This window comes from Capsella rubella, unplaced genomic scaffold (genome assembly GCF_000375325.1).
Source record: "Capsella rubella cultivar Monte Gargano unplaced genomic scaffold, Caprub1_0 scaffold_8, whole genome shotgun sequence".
Taxonomy (NCBI): domain Eukaryota; kingdom Viridiplantae; phylum Streptophyta; class Magnoliopsida; order Brassicales; family Brassicaceae; genus Capsella; species Capsella rubella.
The window spans coordinates 11,559,401-11,578,693 of NW_006238916.1; the positions used below are offsets into that span (position 1 = coordinate 11,559,401).

General features: G+C 36.3%; 7 protein-coding genes, 1 long non-coding RNA gene and 1 other non-coding gene across 14 annotated transcripts; 7 read left to right on the forward strand and 2 right to left on the reverse strand.

The window, feature by feature from the left end:
* Positions 1-445: 445 nt before the first annotated feature.
* LOC17876433 lies at positions 446-6,254 on the forward strand. 2 transcript variants are annotated; one of them, XM_023777254.1, is made up of 9 exons: positions 446-550; positions 3,979-4,339; positions 4,844-4,877; positions 4,969-5,160; positions 5,248-5,337; positions 5,429-5,494; positions 5,587-5,678; positions 5,760-5,807; positions 5,902-6,254. In XM_023777254.1, the coding sequence occupies exons 1-9, from the start codon at positions 544-546 to the stop codon at positions 6,017-6,019; spliced, it is 1,008 nt and encodes a 335-aa protein (XP_023633022.1). In that variant the 5' UTR covers positions 446-543; the 3' UTR covers positions 6,020-6,254. The 2 variants fall into 2 exon arrangements, with proteins under 2 accessions (XP_023633022.1, XP_006280732.1); XM_006280670.2 differs by lacking the exon at positions 446-550 and having other exon boundaries at positions 3,635-4,339.
* Positions 6,255-6,829: 575 nt separating this feature from the next.
* LOC17876465 (putative F-box/FBD/LRR-repeat protein At5g62970) lies at positions 6,830-8,332 on the forward strand. The gene is made up of 3 exons (XM_006279454.1): positions 6,830-7,738; positions 7,819-7,959; positions 8,054-8,332. The coding sequence occupies exons 1-3, from the start codon at positions 6,830-6,832 to the stop codon at positions 8,330-8,332; spliced, it is 1,329 nt and encodes a 442-aa protein (XP_006279516.1).
* Positions 8,333-10,030: 1,698 nt separating this feature from the next.
* LOC17875655 (dihydroneopterin aldolase 2) lies at positions 10,031-11,327 on the forward strand. 2 transcript variants are annotated; one of them, XM_023789505.1, is made up of 3 exons: positions 10,031-10,131; positions 10,528-10,732; positions 10,951-11,327. In XM_023789505.1, exons 2-3 carry the CDS (start codon positions 10,536-10,538, stop codon positions 11,147-11,149), a joined length of 396 nt encoding a protein of 131 aa, XP_023645273.1. In that variant the 5' UTR covers positions 10,031-10,131; positions 10,528-10,535; the 3' UTR covers positions 11,150-11,327. The 2 variants fall into 2 exon arrangements, with proteins under 2 accessions (XP_023645273.1, XP_023645277.1); XM_023789509.1 differs by having other exon boundaries at positions 10,053-10,106.
* A 141-nt stretch (positions 11,328-11,468) lies between these two features.
* Positions 11,469-13,634, forward strand: LOC17876511 (protein WHAT'S THIS FACTOR 1 homolog). 3 transcript variants are annotated; one of them, XM_006280226.2, is made up of 2 exons: positions 11,469-11,670; positions 11,952-13,634. In XM_006280226.2, exon 2 carries the CDS (start codon positions 11,982-11,984, stop codon positions 13,467-13,469), a length of 1,488 nt encoding a protein of 495 aa, XP_006280288.2. In that variant the 5' UTR covers positions 11,469-11,670; positions 11,952-11,981; the 3' UTR covers positions 13,470-13,634. The 3 variants fall into 3 exon arrangements, with proteins under 3 accessions (XP_006280288.2, XP_006280287.1, XP_023641979.1); XM_006280225.2 differs by having other exon boundaries at positions 11,469-11,665; XM_023786211.1 differs by having other exon boundaries at positions 11,469-11,640.
* Positions 13,635-14,047: 413 nt separating this feature from the next.
* Positions 14,048-14,150, forward strand: LOC111829125. The gene has a single exon (XR_002832683.1). It is a non-coding gene; the product is annotated as a U6 spliceosomal RNA (small nuclear RNA).
* LOC111830388 lies at positions 14,065-14,683 on the forward strand. Its single transcript, XR_002833753.1, has 2 exons — positions 14,065-14,138; positions 14,260-14,683. It is a non-coding gene; the product is annotated as an uncharacterized LOC111830388 (long non-coding RNA).
* Positions 14,594-16,193, reverse strand: LOC17877310. Its single transcript, XM_006281069.2, has 5 exons — positions 16,042-16,193; positions 15,680-15,784; positions 15,158-15,413; positions 14,977-15,054; positions 14,594-14,865 (listed from the first exon to the last, which is right to left on the reverse strand). The coding sequence occupies exons 1-5, from the start codon at positions 16,078-16,080 to the stop codon at positions 14,741-14,743; spliced, it is 603 nt and encodes a 200-aa protein (XP_006281131.1). The 5' UTR covers positions 16,081-16,193; the 3' UTR covers positions 14,594-14,740.
* A 157-nt stretch (positions 16,194-16,350) lies between these two features.
* LOC17876553 (diphthine methyltransferase homolog) lies at positions 16,351-17,819 on the forward strand. The gene is made up of 2 exons (XM_006281459.2): positions 16,351-16,728; positions 16,998-17,819. The coding sequence occupies exons 1-2, from the start codon at positions 16,407-16,409 to the stop codon at positions 17,702-17,704; spliced, it is 1,029 nt and encodes a 342-aa protein (XP_006281521.1). The 5' UTR covers positions 16,351-16,406; the 3' UTR covers positions 17,705-17,819.
* Positions 17,820-17,886: 67 nt separating this feature from the next.
* Positions 17,887-19,211, reverse strand: LOC17874617 (glutaredoxin-C1). Of its 2 annotated transcripts, none has more exons than XM_023782010.1 (4): positions 18,949-19,211; positions 18,414-18,502; positions 18,229-18,327; positions 17,887-18,119 (listed from the first exon to the last, which is right to left on the reverse strand). In XM_023782010.1, exons 1-4 carry the CDS (start codon positions 19,023-19,025, stop codon positions 18,034-18,036), a joined length of 351 nt encoding a protein of 116 aa, XP_023637778.1. In that variant the 5' UTR covers positions 19,026-19,211; the 3' UTR covers positions 17,887-18,033. The 2 variants fall into 2 exon arrangements, with proteins under 2 accessions (XP_023637778.1, XP_023637780.1); XM_023782012.1 differs by having other exon boundaries at positions 17,887-18,147.
* Positions 19,212-19,293: the final 82 nt, after the last annotated feature.

A 19,293-nucleotide genomic window follows, 5' to 3' on the forward strand; every position in this document is an offset into this window, starting at 1 on the left:
CCCTTTGGTGTTTAAAGAAAAAAAGCATTTCACATAATAACAAAAGTTTCAAAGATTTCAATATTAGAGAAAAATTTGATTTTTACAAAGGGAGTTGTTAAGGTTTATATCTGATTTTTTAAAAAAATATATATATGCGGCGTCTCGATGAGAGATATGTAACCTCTAATTTCATAAATTTGGAAAATAAATTTGAAAAAAATAATCAAAGGGAATTAGGACACATGATTCTTGCTTTGGAGAAAGAAAAGCACTTGAAACATGCAAGCTAAGCTAACTAACTGCCTTTTGTAAACAAAAAAAAATCCCAATATGGCAAAGGCTCCTCTCATTGCTTTAAAAGCTCCTCATGCTTTCCACCATCTCTCTAATTAATTCCCATACTTACTTACTAACATATACGTTATTTCGTACACATTTCAATTTATTCATTTTTGTTATATAAACATCATCTATTTCGTTTCTTTCAACATTTTTTCTTCTTCTTCTTTGAGTGTTTCTTTCCTTTTTAATTCCCCATCTTTGCAAGAATTTTGTGAATCCATGACAGGTACCATTCTCTTTCCCTAATTGTGTTAAATTTCTTAGTTAGTACAGTATACATTTGCTCGTGGAACCACCACATATATATATATATATATATGAGCTTTTTTCTTATCAGTCTACTATATGTTATTATTCTAATATGCATTTTTGAAATATCCCTAATTATTTTTAAGTTTTATTTACCGCTGAAACTACACACATTTATTGAAATAGATAAACGAAAAACACAAACATTTTGTGTTTATTTTTTTAGTTATACGGATGGATATAAAAAAATTATGTTTACATTAAGGTATCCAGATTGTTGTTGTGAAATAAACCTTTGTGAGTTTGTTTGTTCATTAAAATAATAGAGAGAAAAGATGAAAAAATCTAAGAAGTGTCTGTTGTCGAATTGAAAAATATGGAATGTATAGTAATAGTAGTAGTAACGTGAAGAGAACAGCAGTTTTTGGTTGCAAACGCGTTTACTTAGCGGCCAAGACGCGTCGCTGTCTTCTCTTGCACGCTCTTTTTGCCTTCGTTTGTAACAGCTGTCTCTCTGTCACACACACACACATGAATCCTCTTCTTAACCTACGTGACCGACCTGTACTGTAGCCTCACCTGTTACATATGATGACAGTACGTCAAATTTACAAATTTATTTAGTACAAATATTATTTACTCATTCATAGCCAATATATCTTAAGTTTACAAATACCTACCTATAGCTACACAAATTCTAATTTTTGGGGTTAAAAGGAAATTTTCATTACAAGTTAATCAAACACTTCTAAGTTGAAATTAAAATTAGGAATATAATGAGTCTTTTTTTTCTTTAACGACAAATGTAAGAAAAATCCAAAAATATGACAGAAATAAAAAAAGACTGCCGACAGAATTTGTTCCCTCACAACTCACGAATAACCTTAAGGACAAAACAATTCGTTTTTTTTTTTTGTTTGTTCTTGTCTTTCGCTAATGGTTACAAAGCAATTTGAGAAAAGTTTTCTTTAACAAAGCCATGAAAGACGCTAATCGTTAGATTTATCAAAAAGATTTGATGAATCGACTAGATGATGTATGATATACATATATTTTGGTGAATGTAATAGTCATTATAAACATTTAAAGTATCCGTTCTCTTTAAGAAAAAAAAAATATAATGCGTAAATAGCATTGGCTGTTGTAATGACAAGAGACAAAAGTCTTACAAGCATTAGGCATCAAAAATCTTTTGGAATTACCAATAAGCATTTCCCAAGGTTGGTCCACTAGTATCGTATGTTTTGGTTTACATACAAAGATTTGTTTTTCTTGTTTTAATTTATTTTTTGGATTTACCAATAAGCATTCCTTATGATGATGGCCCATTAAGAATTTTTGTTAATATAAATCGTACTTTTTACTTCTTATGAATTCAATATCTTTATCGTATGCAACAAGCCATGCATTATCATCATCAAGAAAATCTAAAAAAGAACAAGTAAATTACCCCACTAGATATAGGCATATAGCTACCGACTTACTTTGTAAATGTAAACCCAAATAAAACACATATCCCTAACAAAGAAAATAAAACACAATCCGTTATGTTTTTGATTCACATTTCGACTATAGACTATAGTAGTAACCATCTGGTTATTTAGCGACAACTATATATAGTAGTAATCACTAATCAGGTGAATACACTAAACCACATTTACTTCAATTGTTCATCTGCCTCATCATATATCTAACTACACCACGTGATCATCCCAGTTTCACCAGCTTACAATCGAAGTTTCAAACTCAAAAACATTTATTCTCTTGCTTCTCGAACATAAATTTACAAATTTATTAGAAAGCATTTACTATAGAGAGAACTCAAAAGAATGAGAAGAAAGACCCCACTGAATGTGGTCTTTGCATGTAAAATCTCTGAAACCTCTTTAAAGTCTTCGGTTTGGGTTTTGTTCGGTCCCATTCTTTCACGCAGTCTCTGCCCTTTGACCAAAAGTAACCTATCATTACATTTTTTTATATTGAATTTACATATATTATAATTAGGTCAGACAACAAAAGCTGTTCCTTCATTTAATTTTCCCACTGTCATTGACACATCATAATCGTCTCAATCCAACGGTTCATAATTTCTTTCAGAAAGCTCCCAAATATTTCCTTTGCTCATTATTATTTTTCAATTTGTTTTGGCTTGGATTCATTAATCTATTAAAGGGAACTAGATTTATCTCCTTTTTGAGTGGTGGAACCATATATATCCTAACTACACACATACCATTTCTGATTTATGTTTAAGCAACCACATGGAATCTTCCAATTTATACGTATATCCATCTACTTGTGTCTATATATGTATACGTACCGTATGGTGAAAGAGAAAAGACACATAAACAATGCATACGTTCCAGTGGTCTGTTTGAGAACTATTAGCTTTTTCATACCCTTTTTTGGGTATTTGCAAAAAGATTGAGACTCCACATAGAGATGCCTTATTATTTTATTCACATCTTTATAGATTCTATATATCCTCTGATTTGATAATTCTATAATACTTTATACATGTTCACGTATATGTGTGTTGAACTGTTGATATATCTATTCTCATGTATCAATGCATCAATTTATTTTGAGTATATGATGCCAAAGAGGAAATTTAAAACACATATCTTCCTTTCAAGACATAAATCCTCACCCGATTGCCTCGAATCCATTACTCTTTTTATATATTTACGTGGGGGATTTCAAATTCTTGATGTAACAAATTCAGCAATAAAAATTATTTTACACCATTATTTGTTTATTTTTAGTTATTAATTTGAACATTTGATTACTTAAAATATCCCTCTCTTTCTCTCCCCTCTATATATACATAATATATGTAACTAAAAATACTTGTCTTTCCTAAAGCAAAGAAGCAAAGAATCGTGTCCTCTTACACATTCACAGGCTTTTTACATTTTTTTTTTTTTTTGCAAGGATCGTTTCTTTTCTTGGCTTCGAATTCAGCTCCCTCTTCTTCTTCTTTATTCACTTTCTTTCCCCTTTTTCATTTATTTAATTACATATATTTAAAAAAAAAATCTTGATCAGATATATAGTCTATGGTTTCTTCTTCTTCTTCTTTATCTGCAAGAAGAACACATGGTTTAAAGCTTCGAATCTCTCCCTTTGCTTCATCTCATATCTAAATCACCCCACTCAAGATTTCAAATTCCCTAGACCTTTGTATTTTTTTTTTTATAAATTCTTTCTAAATTTTATTCTCACATTAATCCTAATAAAACCACACTGTCTTTACTCTGTTTTTGTTTCTTCTCTACTCTGTTTCTTCTTCCAACATTGAACCCACAAAAAAATAATACTTATCGCCTTCTTCTCTCTGAAAAACTGAAAACTTTATCAAAATGGCTTCATCTTCATCACTGTTATCTCCATCTTCGTATACAGAGCTCAAAGATGCTTGGCATCCATCAACAACAGCGGTGGACACAACTGAATCAAGCTACTGGTTTAATTGGAGGGTAATGATATGCTGTGTATGGATGGCTGTAGCCACTGTGATCACTGCTTTTCTTATATTCAAATACGAAGGTTATCGCCGGAAACGAAGCAGTGACGGTGATGCCGACGGAGGAGAGAAAGAGTGGTCGGGAAATGTATATGAAGACGAGACTTGGAGGCCTTGTCTTCGTAATATTCATCCAGCTTGGCTTCTTGCTTTTCGAGTCGTTGCCTTCTTCGTTCTTCTTATTATGTTGATTGTTATTGGCCTCGTCGATGGACCGACCATCTTCTTCTACTACACACAGTAAGCTTTCTCTTTCTGTCTCTCTGGATTTCTTTTGGGGTTTCGAAATAAAAATCGATACTTTTCTTAAATCGTTTTGTTTGTGGTTTAAGATTTCGTAGGTTCACATGCATTGAGGCAAGAATGGGTTTTAGGAAAAGATCGAAACTTTTGCTTGAATTTTAATCTGGCAACTTAAAAGATATTGTAGGTTCACAAGCATTGATACACGAATGTGACATTCTTGATTATGAGTCAGTTTATCACATTCTTGATTTAAGATTTGTGGTTGCTTTTATTCCAAAAAAAAAAACTGAAATATTGTTGAATCGTTTAGGGGGCAATTAAATAGTATGCAGCTTCATAAGCATATAGTAGCTATAATGTAGCATTCTTGATTACCATATAGGGTAGCAACTGTTCTTGACTCCGATTTCTAGACAATAGATAGTAGATTACATTAACCAATGTCTATGTACTTGTCTCTAATCGGTTTTTCCTGGCCTCTCTTGTTTTTATTCGCAGGTGGACTTTTGCTCTGATCACTCTCTATTTTGGAGTAATGTTCTGTCTCAAAACTTGACTACTTTGCTTCTTTGTGACATTTCTCAAGTTTCTTACTTACATTTTAATCTGATATCTTTCAACAGTTAGGCTCGCTTCTTTCGCTCCACGGATGTTACCAATACAACAAAAGAGCAGCTGGTGATAGAGTAGATAGCATTGAAGCCATAGACTCAGAGAGAGCAAGATCCAAAGGAGCTGATAATTCTATTCAACAAAGCCAATACTCTAGTAATCCAGCTGGCTTTTGGGGATACGTTTTTCAGATAATCTTTCAGGTAATCAAGATCAAAATTCATAACAATGCGACACAATTACATCGAAATGTTATGAGTTCTTAATTGGATATCTTGCCTTAAAAACAGATGAATGCAGGTGCGGTCTTGCTCACTGACTGTGTCTTCTGGTTCATCATTGTTCCTTTCCTTGAGATCCATGATTATAGCCTCAATGTTGTAAGTAATTTAGCAAGCTATATTGAATTTTTTTTTATTCATTATATAAAAAGCATTTGATGATCAGTTTATATATGATCAAAAATTGCAGCTGGTGATCAACATGCACTCCCTAAACGCGATTTTCTTGCTTGGTGATGCTGCTTTGAATTCTCTGGTAAAATCTTTAGAGTCAAACAAATGAAATATATTATTTGCAATAATCTCTAAATGGTCCTTATTTTGGTTTTTGAATTTTTATTATTACAGAGCTTTCCATGCTTCAGAATTGCTTACTTCTTCTTCTGGACAATAGCCTATGTTATATTCCAATGGGCTCTCCACTCCCTAGTCCATATATGGTAAATAATTTCATACAAATTCACTACTGATTAGTGTGTTTTTTAAAGTATCTTGATTTTGACTGTATTGTTTATTAACAGGTGGCCTTACCCATTCCTAGACTTATCATCACACTATGCTCCACTATGGTAACTTGAAAGCTTTTTCATATAATAATGTTTTCAAATGCCTCCTTTTGTTTCATTTGGAAATTAAGGGCTGATGACAATTCAAAATTTACAGGTATTTCTCAGTTGCAGTGATGCATTTGCCATGCTATGGAGCCTTTGCCTTGTTGGTGAAGCTAAAACATCGGCTATTACAAAGATGGTTTCCTGAGTCTTACCAGAGTCCTCGGTAGTAGCTTGCAACGCAAGAGCAAGCAACCGTGTTTGATTTGAAGCTTTTGTTTTTCTTAAGTAGAAAGAATGATTTTTGAAAGATACAGAATGAAAAAAAAAGTGTGGAGCAAGCAAACTCATGCTTATAAATATAACTTATTCTTTGCAGTATTTTTATTTAGCTGTTTTATAAGAAGGTGAATAAAAGGAAAAATGTGGATCAAAATAATTCCATCAGAAGAAATTTGTGCAGAAGTTGAAAATTTCACTTCTCTCTATACCAAAAGCATTACATTCCAATTCAATTCCTCAAAACTTGAATAAGCTTTAATTTAGAGTCTCTTGTGCTCAAGAGTTTCTCCGAAACTACTCCTCAAGGTCTTGTATTTTACTTGTAAAGGCCCAATCGAATTTAGGACCTTTTTGCTTTTAGTATATATCTAACGTGTATATCAAAATTTCTATCTTACGTTAGTATATCCAACGTTTTTTTTTTTTGAAATTACTAACGATATATATCCAACGTTATTTATCTAAATATTAATACTAAATACATTTTTAAGATAAGTCCACAGCCAAACCTAAATTTCTATCCAACGTTATATATCTCATTCTCTCTATTTTATTTATTTCAGAATCTCATCGTCCAATTCCTTTGACTTCCGTATTCCGAGGTGCTTTGACAAATTGAAGTTTTGCTAGGGCTTTGTTCCGTTCCTCTGTTTTTATTATTCTCTGCCTCTCTCTTTGTTTGGTGTTGTTCTTCTGTGTGGATTTAAAAAAAACAAAACTCTAGTCTCTTAATCTACGGTGAGGGTTTTGTTTAAGATATGGACAAGATTACTGGATTTTCTGATGATGAACTGCTCGTAAAGATATTGTCGTTTCTTCCAACAAAATTTGCTATAACAACGAGTGTTTTGTCCAAGCAATGGAAGTTTCTTTGGTTGCGGGTGCCAAAACTTGTGTTCAACGAGAGGAGCATGTATTCTTCAGATTTTTTCGATCGATATTTCCTCCTCCGTGACACCAAAACCTATTCTAAAGCGTCGGAAAGATGCCAGAGGATGCGGTGTTTTATTGACAAGAATCTGCCATTACATAGCTCTCCGGTCATGGAGAGCTTGCGTCTCAGGTTTTACAATGCACTTTTTGAACCTGAGGCTATCAAACTGTGGGTTGAAATTGCAATCTCTCGTTGTGTTAAGGAGCTAAGCGTTACTTTTATTCGTTACAAGGGAATAGGTAATGTATTACTGCCGAGTAGCTTGTATACTTGCAAATCACTTGTGACGTTGGAACTAAAATACGACATTCTCGTGGATGTTCCTCATGCTTTTGGCCTCCCCTCCTTGAAAACTTTGCACCTTCGACGTGTGATTTACGCAGATGAAGAATCTTTTCAACGACTTATATCTAATTCCTCTGTTTTGGAAGATCTAGTTTTGGAACTACATCCCGGTGGCAATGTGAGAAAGTTAGCTGTCATCATTCCGTCATTGCTTAGTTTATCCTTGATGATGCCTGATCAATGTTCTGAAGAATATAGGATAGATACTCCTTCTTTGAAGTATCTCAAAGTTAGAGATTACTGTAAAAGTTCATCCAGCTTGATTGAGAATATGCCTAAGCTGGAGGAGGCAGAAATCACTGCTGGTTACAATATCAGGAGGCTTCTTGAACTTGTCACCTCTGTCAAGCGTCTTTCAATTGCAATCTCGCTAGACGAATTTGCAGAGGTAATTTGATTCCATTGATAATATTCAATTCTCCAATCTCACTATACATCTCGTAGATTACTAAACCGTCTTTTGTACAGGCTGCCGAATATAATGATGAACATGGTATTGTCTTTAACGAGCTTCAGCATCTCAAGTTTCATATCAATCACGCATATTGCTCCAAGGTACTATACTGGCTGCTCATAGCTTCACCCAAACTACGAAACTTGGAGCTCAGAGTAAGTTTCATCCATAGACTAATATTATTTTTGTTCAAATATTTCAATGTATGCGCGCGGCCTTTCATCTAACATTTTTCTTCTTTAATGCAAGGAACCAATTTCACGTGATCATATGGGCACATTGGTTTGCTGGAAGCACTTCAGTGTTCCTCAATGTTTGTTGTCGAGTCTCCAAACTTTCAAGTGGAGAGGCCGTGTAGATGGGAAAGATCTAGTGAAATATATCTTAAAAAATTCTTGCCAGTTAAAGACGGCTACGATTATGTTTGGACCAGAGTTGGATCCACAAGAGAAGCTTGAGATAGAGACGGAGGTGAAATTTTGTTTCCGTGGTTCATCCACGTGCAACCTCAAAGTGTTGCATTTATAATTTTATAGTTTAGATGGTTTTATGTGTGTTCTTAAGTCATTAAGTGCTGTGAAAAAATAAAATAATACAGAAGGAGTATTGGTATCATATGCAAATTAAGATTTGAAATTTGAAATAAAATTTTTAATAAACTGAAGGTTAAAGACTCAATGCACTTAGCTTGATCAATATCATCATTGTACAGCGAAATTTCTGTTTTCATTGACTATCATAGAGAAGATTATCTTAAATTACCAAAGGATTATATCTTGAAGCCGTAGTTAAAGTCTTAATCCAGCAAAGCAACACATTAAATGATACCATTAATTCAGCAATTACACTGTGTGAAGAAAAGAAAAGAGAAGAGAAACGATATCTATGGGTGGTCCTTGAAGCTGGTTAAGATGGTTGGAACATGTTTGCACTTGGATTTACCAAGTGCGTTCTCAAGTGCCTTGAAATCCTCATGATAGACCGGACACCGATCCACTCCACCACCACCACCGCATGAGCACTTGTTTTTGAGGTTCGGCGACTTCTTGCTGCGGCGTCTGTTTTCCACGTCCTCGAGAATTAGCTCACGACGTTCCTCTATAAGGTCCGGTAATATGCCAATGAGACAAACCAGAAACAAACCGATCACTATTAGGGCGCTTACCAACTCCGCTGTATCCACCGTCAACGCCATTAAATTATTCCCCTCTCTTCTGATTCACACACAACAAATATTTCTCAAATTTATTCTAGGAACAAAAATACAAGAATGATCTAAGAGACTTGAAACATGCATATAGGATTTGGATGCCTTCGAACTTTTTTCAATGTGATACTGATTTTGGATTTAGTTAAACCGAATTATATTATACAATCTTATCCCACATATAATTAAAACCGAATTAATATCAAATAATGCAGGTAAATTATAAGATATGGATTACTTCGAATTGTTTTTTTTTCCTAGTATTTCAATGCTTTTGTTTTGGATTCAGTTTCCTACATTAAATTACATTCCTATCCCCAACCCTTTTCGAAATTGTACATAGATACGATAAACTCGTGGAATAAAATTGATTCCACAAATTTTTAAGTTGCTCAAGCAAAATAAAATTTACAACCTCACAGGTCATGTATAACTGAAAAAAAAAAAAAAAAACATAATATGGATGCTTCTTCCAATCTCGAAAACTAGTTAGATTATTTAGTGAATCTTTTGAGTTGGGAGAACATGGAGCGAATAGTGTCGCACTTTGATAGACGTATAATATCGGAGAAGGCTCTTACATCTTCATGACAGATGCGGCAACAATGATCACCATCTCCAAGTTCAATGTCATCATCATCTTCTTCTTCTTCTTCATCTCCTTCTTTCCAAAAATACGGTGAACACGTATCGACAAGGAGGTAGATATAGAAAACTGCTACGAAGAAAAGAAAGTAATATGACACCATGTCTTCCACTGTCGCCATCTCTTCAATCCACACTACAATATTGTATAGCAACAATGAATTTTTACAGAGCGAAAAAGAAAATCAAAAATAATCTAGGGTTTATCAAAGGAAGTTTCTTTTTTTTAATAGGCAGCCGGAATATCGCGTTCGTATAATAAATTACGTAAAAAAAAAAAAAACAATTTTATTTATTTGGGCTTGAAAATGGCCCAAGCCCAATAACATCAGAAATGTTTGTTTGGTCGACGATGGTATGGAATGATCAAAGTTGTCGTGCTCTCTCCACTCGCAATCGCAATCTCGTCTTCTTCCCTACCCTCCGCCGCTTTGTCTCAGTCGCAAGCTTGTAAAGCTTCTTCACTCTTCTCTTAGTAAGCTCCTTCAGTCTTATCTTGTTTCCATCGTTAATTGTATTTGGTTTTCGTTCGAATTGATCGATGTGATGTAGAAACCTAAACTTCTCGGGAGAACACGATCTTTGTGTTTATTAGATTTTATGGAGAGATTGAATTAAATGAAAAAGAATGTCCACAAGAGCTTATGTGTAAAACACACCTTTTTTAGATAGTGTGTCTTGAAAAGTTTGACTTTTTTTTTTTTTTTTTTTGGCTTTGAAGTTTTTGTTGCATTTTTGCGAGCAGGAGTGAGTTAACTTCAGTTACAAGTTTTCTTTTTGCAAGTTTTATGTTAGAAAAATTGTAAACTATCGCTAAATTCATAAAAATACTTAGACTATATAATAAGCTGATTAGTTGTTTATTTTGAAGAGAACAATATGGAGAAAGACATGGCATTGATGGGGGACAAACTGATACTGAGAGGGTTGAAGTTTTACGGTTTCCATGGAGCGATTCCTGAAGAGAAGACGCTTGGCCAGATGTTTATGCTTGACATTGATGCTTGGATGTGTCTCAAAAAGGCCGGTCTTTCAGACAACTTAGATGATTCTATCAGCTACGTCGACATTTACAAGTTAGTTTTTTTCCTTACCAACATCAACAGAATCTGTGTGCGCTGATTGATGTATCACCGTTGATATTACTCCATAACATGGACTTGAAATGGAAGATTGAAGATTTGGATATATAGGTTGTGATTAGGGTATGTAGTAACTATACTTCTGCTGTATAAGCTATGTTTAAAAAGCTGTATTATATAATTTATTTGCGGAATGGGGTGAATGATTTCAGCTTGGCAAAGGAAGTTGTACAAGGGTCATCAAGAAACCTTTTGGAGGCAGTAGCTGGACTTATAGCGTCCAAAACTCTGGAATCATTCCCTCGCGTAACAGCTGTTCGAGTGAAGCTATGGAAGCCAAATGTTCCGCTTATCCAAAGTGCTATCGATTGTTTAGGGGTCGAGATTTTCAGAAACCGCTCTACCGAATAACACGCCTCAAAGACTCATTTGTATCTTGAATTATGTTGCGTTTCTGTTGTTGTCTCAGTTGTATTCATGCAATTTCCATATCCATCATGTCCAAAAGCTTGTAATATGTCCAAAATTTTCAAGAATTGCTAAGTAGAGAGAGATTTGGTGGAATGAAACATTGTACTTATTTCCTTAATTCGTAGAAAAATCTTCAATCTTCACACTGCACGATTTGAAGCCTCTCTGTATCATTAGAATCAGATTGTGTGCTTCACTTGTGTTTATATTCGCATATTTATTATATGCGGGGTCATTCTTAAACCAACAGTAAATATAAGGTCCTCTATTACAAAATGTTGAAGCCATTGTACTTCAGAAGCTAGAAAGTAGAAGGAACATCACAGCTTGTTCAGATTCTTTCAGAGAGATAGAAAAAGAACACGTGATAAGACATACGAAGTTGCACAACTTACAAAGGCCATAGTCGGTTTTTGCTTTTGATCAAAGACGTAAACTGTTCCCACCTTAATCTTCGTAAGGTTCATCTTTATTGGTTTTTAAACCCATAAATATCTCCCCTGTCCTCCCTTTCTATGTGTGCTTGTTAATTGTTATGTCGATTATGCAATTGACAAATCTAACCGTTGAGATTCCTAATCTGCTTATACTTGCGCACCATGTGTTTGTAGAAATGCCTAAGAGAACCGCTTGTTTCTGACTTTCGTACTTTTCATCAGATTTTTTGGTTTTGTGATTAACTGTTCAGACTTTTTGATAGTTCGGTATTAAAATCTTGATCATTTTCTTACATTTTGTTTAGGATCATGACATTCTAAGAGATCGGCGGCGGATGATGGCTCTTACTCAGTTTGTTCCTTCTACTTCAGACAAGCTTTTCTTTTTCTCCAGCTTTCTCTTCCCTTCAATTCCTCTGGATATTCGCAGATGTAACATAAGTAATAAAACCCGTTCCAAGAAACTCGGAAGTCTGTCTTTAAACATCTCATGTGCAGCTCACAAGATTGTTCGGAGTCCATCTCTAGACAGACATGTAGTGAAGCAGAACAGAGTTCGGTTTGTGCAGAAGTTGAAGACTTTACTTCTCTCTAAACCAAAGCATTTCATACCTATTCAGATCCTCTACAAATGCCGATCTTACCTCGGCATCGAAAATCCTCGGGCAATCATCTCCATGATCCGTCGGTATCCCACAATCTTCCAACTTTTTACAACACCTACGCCACATTTGCCTATGAATGCCACTAAGCCGTTATCTCAACTCTGTGTCCGTATGACATCGGCTGCATCGTCCCTTGCAATGCAAGAATTGAATCTGAAGTCTGAGATTTCTGATAAATTGGCTACGAAGCTCCAGAAACTGCTAATGTTGTCATCTCACCGCAGGTTGCTTTTGTCTAAACTGGTTCACATTGGCCCGGATTTTGGCCTCCCTCCTAATTTCAGGTCCCGGCTCTGCAATGACTATCCGGACAAGTTCAAGACCGTGGATACATCCTATGGAAGGGCTCTTGAGCTTGTCGCGTGGGATCCAGAATTGGCAAACCAAATGCCATCTCCTGAAGTTGATAGGGGTTTGATTGTTGATCGTCCTTTGAAGTTTAAGCGTTTGAACCTTCGGAAAGGTTTAAACTTGAAGAGGCGGCACCAAGATTTCTTGATAAAATTCACAGAATCACCTGATGTGTGTCCTTACAAAATGGCATCTGAATGTCTGGCAAACGAGTCAATTGAAGCGGAGAAGCGAGCGTGCGCAGTTGTAAGAGAGGTGTTGGGGTTAACGGTTGAGAAAAGGACGCTGATTGACCATTTGACACATTTCAGGAAGGAGTTTTCTTTACCAAACAAGTTAAGAGCATTGATAGTGAGGCATCCAGAGATATTCTATGTGAGTATAAAAGGCACGAGAGACTCTGTGTTTCTAGTCGAAGCATACAACGACAATGGTGATCTTCTTGAGAAAGATGATACATTGGTGATCAGAGAACGTTTGATAGATCTTATTCAAGAAGGAAAGAGAATTAGACGTGAAAGGAGAAGGAAAGGCGCTATACTTGGTGATAAAAATAGAGAAGATTATATCAATGATAATGACAGAGATGAATCTATTGATGATTATGATAGTGATCTTGATGATGAATATGAAGATGTGTTTGAGAATTTGTTTGACTCAGAAGATTCAGGTGTGGAATATCATTTTGACGAAGAAGACGATGATGAGGCGTGGGTTAATGGTGAGAATGTAGAGTATTGGAGTAGAAAGCTTTCTTCTTCTGGTAGTAACAGCGATGAAGCAAAGAGAGGTGTGGAATCATGGTGATGGGAAATGTTAAAAAAGGAGTAGGAAAAACCCGTCAAAGAGTTAATATTCTATACTCAGAAAAGTGTACGCAATTACACAATAGCATAACGTTCATGTCGTTATCTAGTCCCATTGGTTTTAAACAAGATCAAACAGCGTGCTAAACTGTCTGTTTTTTTTTTTTTTTTTCTTATTTCTCAACTGTCGTTGGTCGGGTCTCTCAATGGCTGCAGTCTGCAGACTAACACCACCTGTCTGAGTTAACACTGTCTCTCCTAGTCTTATATAGTAACAACTGGTGAGAAATGTATTCCAAGTGGTAAAAGGTATACGTATAAGTTAAGGGATTACCGACAATTTGAATCTCGATCCGTAAAGAAACCAAAAAAACTACGGAGATCATCATATTTGAAATCGTTCACACAATTAGGAGATCAAATAAATTGAAATATTTGAATGGGCTTACGAGAAATGAGAGGGAGAAGCCTTTTAACTAAATAAGCCCATTAACGTTGTGAACAATGTCAGGAATCCCACATCGGTCAAGTGAAGAGAAGAACCTGTCTTAATATATCGCTAGAGTCGAACAACTGATTGTCCCTTCGGGGACATCCGATAAAATTGGAACGATACAGAGAAGATTAGCATGGCCCCTGCGCAAGGATGACACGCACAAATCGAGAAATGGTCCAAATTTTTTTTTTCCTAGATCGATTTCTTCATTCTTCTTCTGTTCTTCGAACGGTACTGTGAATATAATGGGATCTGCTGTGAACTTGTTAATTTGTTATAAGTTTCGTTGTTGCAGAGTTCTGATGGTCGGAGAGATTCTCTGTCTCCGTGACACCAATTCGTTTTGTTAACTAGATTACGGGTAGGACATATGTTGAGCGTAATTCCGGTTAGGTTATTGGTCTCGTAAACCAACGGGTCCGATCTTTCTCATTACCGTCTAGACGTCTAGTCTAGTTGGTCAGAGGGTTTCTGGATAAGCAATGCCGTGTGAGTAAGAATCCGAAGGACTCTACATTGACTATCCGGGAAGGTACAAAAGGTATCATTCTGATGAAGAAGATGGTGATGACAAGGCATTTGTTTGTGGTGAAAGTCTTATATAGTAAACAAATGCAAAAAGAGTTGAATAATCATGAACCATCAGCGTTTTGATATTTCGTATACTCTAAAATTGTTGCAATTACACGAAGAACACAGTCTTTCTGTTCGGTATCTTATTCTCGTTGGCTTCAGATAAGCAAATTTAGCATACAAAACTGTGAGCGTTCCATTTCTTATTTTCTCAACTGTTGTTCGAGTCTCTCAATGGCTGCGCCAACACCACTCGTTACCTCACCGTGGTGGCTTGTTTCACTATTGCCTTCGTTTGCTTTCTTCATGAGCTTCACTTGTAACCAACCTGTTGAACCAATATAGGGGGTTCACTTAGTTTTTAGCCAATTTAGACATTATTTTTTTCTTTTCTGGTAACAACTTGTAAGAACTGTAATCTAAGCTGTTACATAATTACCAAGAGGGAAGCAGACTGTTGCTCCAAGAACTGAACCAAGCAACACATTCCGCGCACGCCAAGCAAGTGACCCCGGCACTGCCATATTCAATGATATGTTAGGACACACAAAGTTAGCATCTTAAATCTAATAAGCTAAAAGTCCAAAAGTGAATGCATAGAGTGTTGAATGTATCAGTACAGATTAGGCCAAATACTGCAGCAGTTGCAGAACCAGCTCCTACAACATTGAAAACATCATGGACTCCTCGCGTCTCAGCTAAAAAGTTTTGAAGACTGAAGAACGAGGCAGTGAACATCCCAAGACGCATCCCTCCAATGAGAGAACCACGAGTTACTCGGATGAATCTTTTCTCCATTGCATCTCGCATCAACCTATGTTGTTCACGCTTATCCTGTGTACTACCCATCTTCAGCATCACTTCTGCATCCTTGCTCTGTTTCAAACCAAAAACACTGATTTTAGCATGGGAGATAAGATTCAGCTAAAAGTCTTAACCTTTTGATATCTTATGAGTTTAGTGTAGTACCAGAAGCAACTAAGTTACAAGCATACACAAAACATAGTGGAACCGAAACATAAATTTCAAGGAGGATACATCTCAAAACGGCATCTTAAGGAATCTCAGAGCTAGCAAATCGTTTAATCAATCTTCTTGCTGAGAAGTAACAAACTTTAATCCAAAATTGAATGCAGACATACCACAGAAGCAGAAGCTTCCTTGCTGCCTCCATATAGCAATCCTGCAAAGACTCCAACAACAGTTGCTGTTCCCCAGTTTGGATTCCCAGCTAATCTTGAAGAATTCTGTTTCATATGTAACAACAAAGTAAACTATGAACCACTTAAAAACCTTAACTTTCCATAATGACAATCTGAACAACAAATTCAAAATCAACGATTTGTCAATGTGTTAGATCGAAAAGAAATGCAATTTCAAGTGAGTGATCCCGATTCGAATTATCTTAATCAATGCATTTGAACAATAAAACGCTAAACCCGTTTGTAGTAGCATAAGGAATCGTAGAGAAAGAGAGAGAGAAGAGCACAAAAAGAAATCTCACGCCTGGGATGGTTTCTTCTGGTTTTTCTACCGTTTCCATTTATCTAACAGTGTCGAGTCGCCACAGCAAACGAGAAAGATGAACTTCGAATCTCCCTCTCCGCCGTAATCGCCGTAATCGCTTTCTCCTTCAGTCCTTAAGGTAGAAGACGACCAGAGCGGTTTCACTAATCGTCGCCGACTAATTTTAACCGATCAAATTTACAAAACCGACTGAATTGTATTAACCGGTAGGTTAAACCAATACTCCTTTTTTTTGTTTAACTCCAAACGACGACGTTATATTGTCTTCCTTGCGCCTTATTCTTCTGTTTTGTTTTCGCCGCGGGGAAAAAAAATCGGTAGAGACTAGAGAGAGTCGTCGTCATGGACGCAGCATATTGCTATCTCGAAGGAAACGCCGACGCCGTAGAATTTTGTCCTCACGAGCCTTACGAAAACTTGCTTGCAGCTTCTACTTACACACTCCAAGAAGGAGACCGTCCCTCTCGATCTGGGTCTGTGTATCTATTTGACGTCGGAGATGAGGAAGATGTTGGCTTGAATCTTCTTCGGAAGATTGACACCGCCGGAGTTTTCGATATCCGGTGGAGCCGCAGCGGTGATGGAAGCAGAAACGTGGCGCTTGCTCAGGCTGATGCTGGTGGATGCTTGAGAGTTTACGAGATCCATAAGACTGAAGTTGAAGGTATTGGTTTTTAATCTTGTAAGCTCATTAAAGTAGATGAACATGGAAGCTTGGGGTTCAAACTTGTTCTTTTGATGCTGTTGATGATTTTAGCATAATAAAGTCAGATTTTTAATCATGTTGAATGAGTAGTCTATTGAAACATAATTGGAAGGCAATGCAATTGGGAAATATGTAGAGGATTAAATGCTGGTTTGTTCTAAAGATACATCTAAGTTCTCTTTTCTTAGCTTGTTTGAGATAAGACTAAAGTTCCATCCTTGAAACAGGTTACTATCTGAGAGAAGTCTCTGGTGAAAAGATAAGCTCATCAATGTGTCTTTGTTTGGATTGGAATCCGTCATCAACATCAATCGTAGTTGGTTTATCAGATGGCTCTGCTTCAGTTGTTTCGTTCACTGATTCTAATCTAGAAACAGTCCAAGAATGGAAAGGGCATGACTTTGAGGTTTGGACGGCCTCATTCGATCTCAACAATCCTAATTTGGTCTATACTGGATCAGATGATTGCAAGTTCAGTTGTTGGGATATCAGAGAAAATCCGGCGGACAGTAGTGTTTTTGAGAATTCCAAAGTTCATACAATGGGTGTTTGCTGCATTTCCCCAAATCCAAGTGATCCTTACTCTATATTCACTGGAAGTTATGATGAAACACTTAGAGTCTGGGACACGAGGTCAGTTTCGAGACCTGTGAACGTAACATCATTGTCTCTAGGTGGAGGAGTGTGGAGAATCAAGCATCATCCTTCTCTGAGTGGTGTTGTGTTGGCGGCTTGTATGCACAACGGTTTCGCTGTAGTGAAGGTTAGTGATGAGAAAGGTGAAGTGTTGGAGAGTTATAACAAGCATCATTCTCTTGCTTATGGAGCAGATTGGTACAGAGGGAAACTTCAGAAGCAAAGCGTTGTGGCAACTTGTTCGTTCTATGATCGGCTTCTTCGATTATGGATGCCAAAAACTAGATTTGAGCTCTGAAGTTGAGATATCACATTGATTGTTGTTTCCTAGATTGTCGAATTTCCAATTGCTATGTTTTCAATGAGAGCTTCATGATTGGATTTGGTATAATCAGAACATAGTCCTTAATTTACGTAGTAAATCTAGAAGCAAAATTCTTGCGCTAACAACTCTGCCAATGTCCAGTGGTTCAGCAAAGCGAGTAGAACAGTTTACTCAAATCTTTATTCCATTAATCTGTTAACAAAGAGAAAGGATAATTCTTTTATTTGTGTTAATTGACAATACATTTTCATGATCTAAAACATAGCAATGAGAAGTCCTGAGACAACGGTTTCAGCGTTACATCAAAGCTTGGAAGGGATATTGGCAAGAGCACCAGCTTCAGTAAGGAGAGGCACAAGCTTGTCTTGCTTGTAAGTCTCCATAACTTCTGCAAAAACAATGCAACCACAAATGAACTGTTTAAAATTTTCAGTTTAGATTGTCCACCAGAGTCTAAAATAAGGTGTAGAGAGAGGTTGTCTAAATTTTTCTCTTACTATCGCTTCCACCGATATGTTTTCCTTTGATAAAGACGCTTGGAACAGTACTCTGGCCAGTCCACTCTGACAAAGCTGATTGGATCTCACTTCCATGGCCTGTTTTGCACGGGAGTACAAGCATCCATATGATTCAGGTTTGTCTGAGGAATATTATTACACAGGTATTGTAATATGTTTCTTACTGATCTCATCGAGCTCAAATACTTTAAAACTTGCTCCAAGTTGTGTTAGCAGCTGCTTCACCCTCTGGCAATAACGACAGTAAGTCTTGCTGGGAAAGACGAAAAAGTTTGCAAAACTAAGACTTTACAGTTCACAAGTGACATTTAAAGGCCAACTCAAAAAAGTGGGAAAAGAGTGATTATATAGGTGATATAAGAATCAAGTTCTATGCAGACAGACAAGCTAAAGTAACTTTTTGCAGAATGGATGCAACACTCTTATCTTCTGCATCTATATTCGTCAATTGAAACCCAGAATAACCTGTAAGTCGATGATAATTTCAAAATGCTAGAAAAAGAATTGCAATTATCTTCAGTGGAAAACACAGAATACTAGAAAACTATGAAACTAGAAAATGATTGCAGAAGATACGAGTCTTGCTTTCCTATGACTTCACTTAGTTCTACTGAAGAGTAAGTAATAACTACAAAACAATCCCACGACGATCCAATGGGATTGTAAATAAGAACCTCAGAAACAACAAATGCATAAAACCTGAAGACGACGACCGGGTGAGAGGAGACGATCTCTTTGGTCTTGTTCATCGCCATCTGAATCTCTTCCTTGCTCATTCGTTATTCACTGAAGAGAGAACCCAATCAACTTTTTATACCTTTTTTAAGGATCTAGCAGAAATTATCCAGAGCAACTCTTTCAGGTGTTTCTTGCCAATCTTACTGACAAAAACCAGAAGTTAAGTTAATTTGAATCAAGCTCGGAGGACGATTGTATCAAGGTGCTGTTTACTTTTTCATTTGTTTTTATTTGAATCTAGTCAAATTGCTTCGAGATAAGATTTTGTTTAAATCGTTAACTGAAGTTCAGAAGCAAAAGTCTTTG

What these genes read in the sequence shown, in the direction of transcription:
- LOC17874617 (XM_023782010.1), bottom strand. Translation starts at nt 19,025, where the DNA reads ATGAGCAAGGAAGAGATTCAGATGGCGATGAACAAGACCAAAGAGATC. An exon ending in CACCCGGTCGTCGTCTTCAG is followed by an intron (nt 18,503 to 18,948) that starts GTTTTATGCATT and finishes CGTCTTTCCCAG; the next exon opens with CAAGACTTACTGTCGTTATT. An exon ending in ATTTGAGCTCGATGAGATCA is followed by an intron (nt 18,328 to 18,413) that starts GTAAGAAACATA and finishes CGTGCAAAACAG; the next exon opens with GCCATGGAAGTGAGATCCAA.
- LOC17876511 (XM_006280226.2), top strand. Translation starts at nt 11,982, where the DNA reads ATGATGGCTCTTACTCAGTTTGTTCCTTCTACTTCAGACAAGCTTTTC.
- LOC17876465 (XM_006279454.1), top strand. Translation starts at nt 6,830, where the DNA reads ATGGACAAGATTACTGGATTTTCTGATGATGAACTGCTCGTAAAGATA. An exon ending in CGCTAGACGAATTTGCAGAG is followed by an intron (nt 7,739 to 7,818) that starts GTAATTTGATTC and finishes TCTTTTGTACAG; the next exon opens with GCTGCCGAATATAATGATGA. An exon ending in TACGAAACTTGGAGCTCAGA is followed by an intron (nt 7,960 to 8,053) that starts GTAAGTTTCATC and finishes CTTTAATGCAAG; the next exon opens with GAACCAATTTCACGTGATCA.
- LOC17876433 (XM_006280670.2), top strand. Translation starts at nt 3,936, where the DNA reads ATGGCTTCATCTTCATCACTGTTATCTCCATCTTCGTATACAGAGCTC. An exon ending in ATGATTATAGCCTCAATGTT is followed by an intron (nt 5,338 to 5,428) that starts GTAAGTAATTTA and finishes CAAAAATTGCAG; the next exon opens with CTGGTGATCAACATGCACTC. An exon ending in CACTCCCTAGTCCATATATG is followed by an intron (nt 5,679 to 5,759) that starts GTAAATAATTTC and finishes GTTTATTAACAG; the next exon opens with GTGGCCTTACCCATTCCTAG.
- LOC17876553 (XM_006281459.2), top strand. Translation starts at nt 16,407, where the DNA reads ATGGACGCAGCATATTGCTATCTCGAAGGAAACGCCGACGCCGTAGAA. An exon ending in CCATAAGACTGAAGTTGAAG is followed by an intron (nt 16,729 to 16,997) that starts GTATTGGTTTTT and finishes TCCTTGAAACAG; the next exon opens with GTTACTATCTGAGAGAAGTC.
- LOC17877310 (XM_006281069.2), bottom strand. Translation starts at nt 16,080, where the DNA reads ATGGAAACGGTAGAAAAACCAGAAGAAACCATCCCAGGC. An exon ending in CAGAAGAAACCATCCCAGGC is followed by an intron (nt 15,785 to 16,041) that starts GTGAGATTTCTT and finishes CATATGAAACAG; the next exon opens with AATTCTTCAAGATTAGCTGG. An exon ending in AGGAAGCTTCTGCTTCTGTG is followed by an intron (nt 15,414 to 15,679) that starts GTATGTCTGCAT and finishes GGTTTGAAACAG; the next exon opens with AGCAAGGATGCAGAAGTGAT.
- LOC17875655 (XM_023789505.1), top strand. Translation starts at nt 10,536, where the DNA reads ATGGAGAAAGACATGGCATTGATGGGGGACAAACTGATACTGAGAGGG. An exon ending in AGCTACGTCGACATTTACAA is followed by an intron (nt 10,733 to 10,950) that starts GTTAGTTTTTTT and finishes GAATGATTTCAG; the next exon opens with CTTGGCAAAGGAAGTTGTAC.